The sequence below is a fragment of the Tiliqua scincoides genome, chromosome 5, assembly GCF_035046505.1.
Source record: "Tiliqua scincoides isolate rTilSci1 chromosome 5, rTilSci1.hap2, whole genome shotgun sequence".
NCBI classification, from domain to species: domain Eukaryota; kingdom Metazoa; phylum Chordata; class Lepidosauria; order Squamata; family Scincidae; genus Tiliqua; species Tiliqua scincoides.
Window position 1 is genome coordinate 84,462,982 of NC_089825.1, and position 7,996 is coordinate 84,470,977.

A 7,996-nucleotide genomic window follows, 5' to 3' on the forward strand; every position below is an offset into this window, starting at 1 on the left:
GTTGTATGAATCTATGGAGCAAGGTGACAAAAGAAAGGGTGGAGGAAGATCCAACACAGCTAGATTTTATTCATCTGCAAAACATTTGCATTTGGCAAGAAACCAGGCTGTGTTTTGCCAAGGGCAGATTCACCAGGACTCTCTTGCTTTGCTGTGTCTTGATGCACTTATTGAAGCCCTTAGGACTGAATGACATACAAGCTCATGTGTGCACCTTCTGCCCTTAAGTGATCTCAAACCTCTGCTGGTTTCACTTGAGAGCAGAGGGGTGAACACCACTGGGACAATCAGCTATGTCCATCTAGTGCAACTATTTTCAACATTTTTCATCTCACAGCGCAGTGACAAGGCCCTAAAATTTTCAAGGCAAACCATCAGCTTTTTTTACAATTGACCAGGCACATCATGCTGCTGGTGGGAGGCTCACATCCTCCAATGGCCCTATTGATAAATGACCATCCCCCAGTGGCGCACCTGTGGACCATTTGCGACACACCAATGTGCCACAGCATACTGGTTGAAAAGCACTGATCTAGTGAATTGAGACATGCAGGGTCAGCCATTCTTGTCACACTCCCACCCCAGCCACAGACACCTTCACCATCTCAAAAGTTCTTGCACTCTCTTTTACCAGGCTGCATTGTGCATCATAGTCAATTTCCAGGGCTTGCAGTTGGCGTCTTAGTTCAGTGACCTTGTTGTTGCTCTCTTCGATCTCCTGGCTACTGGTGCAGACATCGCGATTCACCTCCTCGATCTGTAATGCAGAGAATTGGGGGTGTTTCTGAGGCTTCCTTAAATACCACGTGGGTGGGTGGGCTTAGGGAAAACTACTGAAGCTAGCTTTGGCTCAGGAACCAGAATCAAATGGGTCACAATAAATTGATCAGGTTGTTGCACATGTGAAGAAGCTAATTTTGTTAAAAAGGACTAGAATTCATGCGTGCCTGCTTTAAAATTGCATCTAAATGCCCTATTCTTTATTCCAAAATGTATAGGCCTCCAGTTATGCACGGGGTGGGGGGGGGGTGATATATGTGCAGGTTGGATGCTTTTGTCTTTATAACAAATTCTAAGTCTTGGCTCCTGGGTTCTAGAACTTAGCCATATGAAATTTGGCTTGTGGGGAATGTGTTATGTGTTATGCCCAATCTACATCCACCTGCACGATGAACATTATCAGACCCAGAAGAAGCACTGTGAAGCAATGTGGATGAGGTTCAACCTATGTGGCTTCTATTAAATGGGGGGGACATTCTGTCATGCTATACTGTATATCCTTTTCTCACTATTGAGTAAATAATCACACAATAATAACCAGTTAGAACAGGTTATGGATATCCCCATTATTAATTGGGGATATCCATAACCCTTGGGGGTATGGGACCCGATCTCTCAATAGTAGAGGTTCTCAAAGCATGGGTCAAGATCCCCAGGGAGGTTGAGAGCAGCTTGGACAGGGATCACTAGGTTCAGTCCCTGGAATCGCCAGGTAGGTCCTGGAAAGACCCTTGTCTGAAACCCCAGTAAGCATGGACAATACTGTTAGATGGTTCAATTGAATTACTCCAGGGGTACTCAAAGTATGGGCACAACTAACTGTAATATGGGGGAGTTTTTCACGTTAATTTATATAATATTTGTCAGTAGTCATTGTTATATAACATTTGAGAACCCCTGTATTACAGTCTCTGCTGTGAGACAGGTTGCAACCCTATGTACGCTTACCTGGAAACAGGTAACCTGGACGTTACCTGGAAGTATGTCTCACTGAATTCAATGAGACTTAGAACTTACTTCTAAGAAGACATGCATAGGATTTCATTGCCACATTCCCCCTCTGCTGTACGTATTACGGTCTTAGAGGAAAATTGCTTACCTTGGATCCATACCACGCCTCTACCTCCTTGCGGTTGCCTTCAATCATTGTCTCATACTTGCATCTCATCTCTTCCAGGATCTTCCTCAGGTCTGGTCCAGGGCAGGCATTGACTTCCACATTGACATCACCAGTCGACTGGTTCTTCAGGCAGGTTATTTCCTACAGAAATTTCACAAATGATAAAAGTTGCTGCCACGGTGGCTTCATAGCTAATCCTTCCAGTGTTGGTGCTACTCTTCCATCCTGCACCAAATGGACTCTCTGATCAGCATGACAACGGAAGTCAAGGAGATAGCACATAGATACTAGAGGGCATGCTGAATTATCCTAGTCTAGTGCAATAGTAGAAAATCTCCCTGGGGCTGTGCTGCTTCGAAGCAAGGGAGAAACCCTCAGTGTTTCCCACTGTAAATTGCTCCCTGATATAGAATATGATACAGAATATAGATCCATAGATGTGGATCTAGATGGATATCACTTTTCCATTACAGCTGAGACATGACATGATTGAGAATTGCCCCAGCACTGAAATTGCTTCGCAAAGTAGGCCTCAATGAACCAGCAAAATTAGCTGTCATAGGAAAAAAAAAAAAAAAACCAGATGTGAGAGTCTTTCAGAGACAAAACTTCTCAATTAATGCTCTGTTATGATGAGCACACAAAAAACTTTAATTAATCCTAAGTGGCATTTATGACTCTTTGGCATATGGCCTCTTGAATGGGCAGTTCCCTGGGATAATTGTTTTTTCTAGCAGAAGCCTCGTTTATCTGTCTAAGCAAAAGAAAACCCCCTGAGGCAATGTCTCTTTCTGACACATCACATACAGCAAAACTGCAACTCTAATTGAGTGAACGCTCACAAGCAGGGTATAAATATGCTCAGTGCTACATTTTGCATTTCTCCGGCCTCCACGAGAATGAGGTTTTGTTTTCCCCACTCAACTTTTGTACGTTTGAACAATGTGCTTATTATTGTTATTACTGCTGTTAATGATAAAAATTATATATAGCGCCATCCATGTGAATGATGTTCTACAAAGAGGAAGGCCAAAATCTCGTAACAGAAGCCTCTAACCCCCAATGGCCACAACAGCCCTATAGATTCTAACAAAGAGGACCTTCAACAGTAGTAGTAGTCAGTAGTAACGTTATTGTCATTGTGCTATAGCACAACGAAATTTATGCACATATGAATGTTGGCAACCTTCAGTCTCGAAAGACTATGGTATCGCGCTCTGAAAGGTGGTTCTGGAACAGCGTCTAGTGTGGCTGAAAAGGCCGATTCGGGAGTGACAATCCCTTCCACACTGGGAGCAAGTGCAGTCTGTCCCTGGTCTGTCTCCCTGGCTATGGGCCTTCCTTCTTTGCCTCAAGTCTGTTGGCCAAGTATGAAAGCATTATGCTCAGATTTAAAGCACCTGGAATCAGAAAGGGCATTTTTCCATGTGTTCCATTTAGACATCACTCAACAAGAATATGGTCTTCTTTACCTCCTCATGATTCTTCTTCAGGCCACACAGCTCATCCTGAAGATTCTCACACTGCACCTCCAGGTCAGCCCTGCAGGCCGTCAGCTGGTCCAAGATTTGGTGCAAGCCATTAATATCAGCTTCCACATTCTGGCGGAGACAACACTCTGTCTCAAACCTAAATTACAAGGAGAAAAGAATGAGAACCAGTTGCTAGATTATAGCCTTGGTTCCTTCAGTTGGCTATTATAACCTTGACCCGCAGTAGGCCAAAGTGTTAATCATGCTGCACCGTAGAAGTGCAAGACTGTAAACTTTCATGACCTTTTAAGATCAGCTGCTCCATAGCGTGTAGAAGACAGAAATCAAGCATTATTTGAGGGGAGGGCAATTCAACCTCCCACCACAAATATCCCAATACAATTTCTGCTTTTTTAAAGTTCCATTTGCTTAAAACGTTTGGGGTGTGTGTGTGAACACTAGACATTTTCTTATGTGCATCTGGGGCCTGCACATCCTACCAGCAGCACATGCCCCCACTATCCCTCAGATCAATGTCCCTGATTATTATGATGTTTTGTCTTTCCTGCCAATGCACAAGGAACTCCCAGGCTGCTAGTTCTTGATGGATCATGTCACATAGGGAAGCACAAATCTTTCTGCCTCTCAAGCTAATTTCACAGTTGCACATATTCTCTGTTTTTTAAAGAAGTTGCACAGCAACATATTCTCTGTTTTAAAGAAGGATCAGGACCAGCAGCACCAACCTGAGGCCTTCTCTAGAACAGGGAGAATGTTTGGAATGTTCACTGTTCTAGATGCTGTCTGCCTGCTCTAGAATGGAAAATATTCCAGGATCTGGACAATAGGAACATAGATACAGGGAACTATGTTTCCATAAATATCCTCAATATGATCTACAATTTCAGCCTCAGCTTTTTTCCATTTAAAAATTGGATTGCTGTGCCCCTGTAAAGTACTGTATACTACCTTCCCCCACCCCCCCCATTTTTGGGATCTGGTGGAAGACACATTCTCTGCCTGCCTGCCTGCCTGCCTTGGGACATGGCACAGAAAGAGGGGGAAAGGGGATATCCCATGAACAAGATGGGGCCTCTACTGACTACAGAATTGGACTTGGCTCTCCTGCCTCCAGTTTGCAGGCACTTTGAATCTAGCCCTTTTCTTGTGCCCTGTAGAGCAGTTACTCAAATTACAGTAGGGGAAGAAGGGCCTGGCCCCCTTGCCTTTAATTCCAGCCCCCCTTAGCTATTGCTTTTAGAAGAAAAGCTAAATTAGATGAAGTCATGGGTGGGACTTGGGGATTTCATTAGGGCCCCTACCTATTCCCACGTAACTTGAGCATCAGCAAAGAAGACCCACAGCTCTATAGAGCCCCATGAATTCCCATGGAGTAGATGCCTCCTGGTCCTTGAAGCCTGGAAGGGTACATTTCCCAGCTCCATGCTGCCCCTACAACAGCCAATCCCAGTATGTCTCCCAGATAATGGGACCCCATAGAATGAAGGCCCATTTCTTCCATAATGCCCCATCTTTTTTGAACTCACTTGGTTCTGAAGTCATCAGCAGTCAGCTTGCTGTTATCAATGCACAGGAGGAGTTTGTTGTTCTCCACACTGGTACAAATGAGCTGGGCAAAGAGAAGGTGATGAGAGATCAGTGGAGAGCTCAGCCTACAGTCCCTTTTCCTCTGCATGCAGAGATCTATCATCTCAGCCACTTTCTACATGGAGCCATTCACGTTGGGTCAGCTCCTTTAGCGCCTGCAGTGGCAGAAGCCAGAACAGCCGGGCTGATGTGGGGACTTTGCCCACCTTGGCCCTATAGCTCTCCCTGCCATTTGGAACTGCTGAGGAGAGAAAGAGGCAGGAGCCAAGGGCCATTTTCAGATCTGTGGACCAGTGGATGGGAAACCCTCTCTGATTGCCATCAACTGCTGTGTCGCTGGCAGCCATTTTGGAGGAGATGCCAAAAGGAGAATACCGAATGAGATCTGGCAGGCATAGGTGGAGGAACCCTCCGTGAGAAGTAATTAATGTTACTGTTTTAATAATTTGCTGTAGGACCATATGAGAGGAAAGAAGGGTGACAAATACTTCAAATGTGCATAAATAAATAGCATTAAAATTTAGACTGAATCCATCCACTCCAGGTACTTGTCAGTCGTACTAGCCGTACGTGTGCAACCAACATGCGCAGCCCAGAACAGTTGCATATCAATGCACAGCTGAACCACAGAATAGCAGCTCAGTATGGTGGAGAGAAATCAACACCTCCTATATGATCCTAATATCTTCAAGAGTTGTGTCATTATTGAATTATCTCATATGAGGCTTCCCACAAATTCAGAGGTTCAGGCATCACCAAACACCTCCTTCTCCTTTCTTCCGTTCTGATGCCCCAAAAACCTCCATGCTGTGGAGGCCTCTTCAGTTCCTCCCTGTGATGGCTGTCATTTCCATGCAACAAGGCACTCGCATATAGAAGTTCACCGTGTGCATTGCAGAATGTTATCTAACAACTGCAGACCTCCAAACAGAAGGATTGCAATGTATGCCATCCTACGGTATCTGAATGATAGCACCGGATGATGCAAATACAATAAACCGATTCACATAAGAAGATAAAAGGAGCCCCGCTGGATCAGGCCAATGGCCCATCTAGTCCAGCTTCCTGTATCTCGCAGTGGCCCACCAGACATCTCAAGGGGCACACAGAACAACAAGATACCTACATCCTGTTGCCATTCCCTTGCATCTGGCATTCTGAGGTAGCCTACTTCTAAAACCAGGAAGTTGCATATACCCCTCACGTGTGCACCCCTCATGGCTTGTAACTCGTGGTGGTCTTTTCCTCCATAAATGGGCTTTTCTTCCATAAAATTCCTGATGTTTGCTCCAGACCAAAAGTGTGTTATTAATTGCGATTCTAGTGCCGTATAATCCACACCATAAGTAACGGCAGCTAACCAAAGTTGAGATTGTTAAGAAATGAGAATATCAAGCCCAGGGAAATAGAATATCCACTGAGTGAATCACCCCGGAAAGCACAGGCTGAGAGCATTTTGACTGCTCATCTGTTGAATGGCATGACTGTGAAATGGCTCCACATCGTTGCCGTTCACGATCTCTACAACGCGGCTGTTCTGATTTTAAGCCAGGCTGCAGGGCCTGTCGTCTGTAATGGACTCAAGCAAATGCAGGTGGTAATGTTTAAAAGTCCGTGGAGAAGTGGCACCCTACCTGGTTTTTAAGATCTTCAATTTGCTGATGATAATGGCTGTAGTCCTTCGGTTCACAGAGGGGGCCTTGCTTAGCATAAAATTCCCGGATGCGGCCCTCCAGCTCAGCATTTTCCTCCTCCAGCCAGCGGACCTTGTCCAGGTAGCTGGCCAGGCGCTCATTGAGGTTCTGCATAGTCATTTTTCCATCGAGGTTCGAGAACATGCCTCCATAAAGAATAGGGTCACCACCCAATCCACCAACCACTGCAGGGCCGGGGACCACGCCACCCATGCCCCCTACCACACCAGCAGGGACGCCTCCAATCACACCCCCCATGCCTCCTACCACGCCAGCAGGGACGCCTCCAATCACACCGCCCATGCCTCCTACCATACTGGCAGGAACACCGCCAACCACGTTACCCATCCCACCTACCACACCAGCAGGAACGCCTCCAACCACACTGCCATGGGTACCGCCAACCACGGCGGCGGGAATGCCACCAACTACCCCAGCATGACCAGCACCAGCACCACCTACCACACCACTTCTAGGAGCAGAGCCTGCCACATGGCCACCATTTCCCCCAACGTGTCCACCGCCAACAAATCCCCCACTACAGCTGCCACTCGAAAAATGGCTTCTTCCTGCTCCGTAGGCACAAGTGGAACCTCCACCGACATGACTCCGGCCAGAGAAGTTGGCTCTCCCGTTACCTAACCCACAAGAAGTGTACCGTCCAGAAGAGACAGAGGCAACCCCCACCCTTCCACCAAGATTACAGCTCCCACTGCTGTTTCTCCCAGCAAAGACTGTATGCCTTGCTCCACAGCTCATAGTGATAAGAGATAAGTGCTAATGCTAAGAAGAAAGGAAGAGACACCACTGGAGATGTTAAGATCGCTGGGCTGCTCTCTCGACTGGTCTCTATTTATACCTTCTGCACCGGGTGTCACCACCGGTACCGGTTGAGCTCCTTTCTTGTTTTTTTTTTTCTTCTCTCTTCTAAACTCATATCATAGGATACTGTAATTATTCTTGCCAAGGATAATATCCCAAAGGCAAGCTGCTGCAGATGAATTGGAGTTCAAAGAAGATGCTGCATGCATCAGCAGCTACTTGGGGGAAAAAAAATTTAGGAACATTATATCCGCTGGTTTGTGATGTGCACTGCCATGAATAATAGTCACTTTTATCTAGAGGAGGAAATTCCTGATCCCCAGGATAAGCCCATTTTGTACCGCAGCTGAAATGCAGTTTCATGTGAAATCTAAGGCTAAGCTAAAACTAGTGAGGACCCAGTCCTATCCAGTTTTCCAGCACTGATGCAGCCATGCCAATGGGGCATGCACTGCATCCTGCAGATGGGGGGGCAGTCACAGAGGCCTCCTCAAAGTAAG

At 46.2% G+C, this 7,996-nt stretch overlaps 1 protein-coding gene across 1 annotated transcript in view; it reads right to left on the reverse strand.

Annotated features, from left to right (window-relative positions):
* Window positions 1-6,974, reverse strand: part of LOC136652326 (keratin, type I cytoskeletal 19-like) — a 19,911-nt gene extending 12,937 nt beyond the window's left edge. The window contains exons 1-5 of the mRNA XM_066629260.1: window positions 6,615-6,974; window positions 4,920-5,002; window positions 3,373-3,529; window positions 1,880-2,041; window positions 632-757 (exon numbers count right to left, since the gene is read on the reverse strand). Coding sequence (XP_066485357.1) covers window positions 632-757; window positions 1,880-2,041; window positions 3,373-3,529; window positions 4,920-5,002; window positions 6,615-6,932 — 846 coding nt within the window. The 5' untranslated portion in view covers window positions 6,933-6,974. The remainder of the gene's footprint in view (window positions 1-631; window positions 758-1,879; window positions 2,042-3,372; window positions 3,530-4,919; window positions 5,003-6,614) is intronic.
* Between the last annotated feature and the right edge of the window lie 1,022 nt (window positions 6,975-7,996).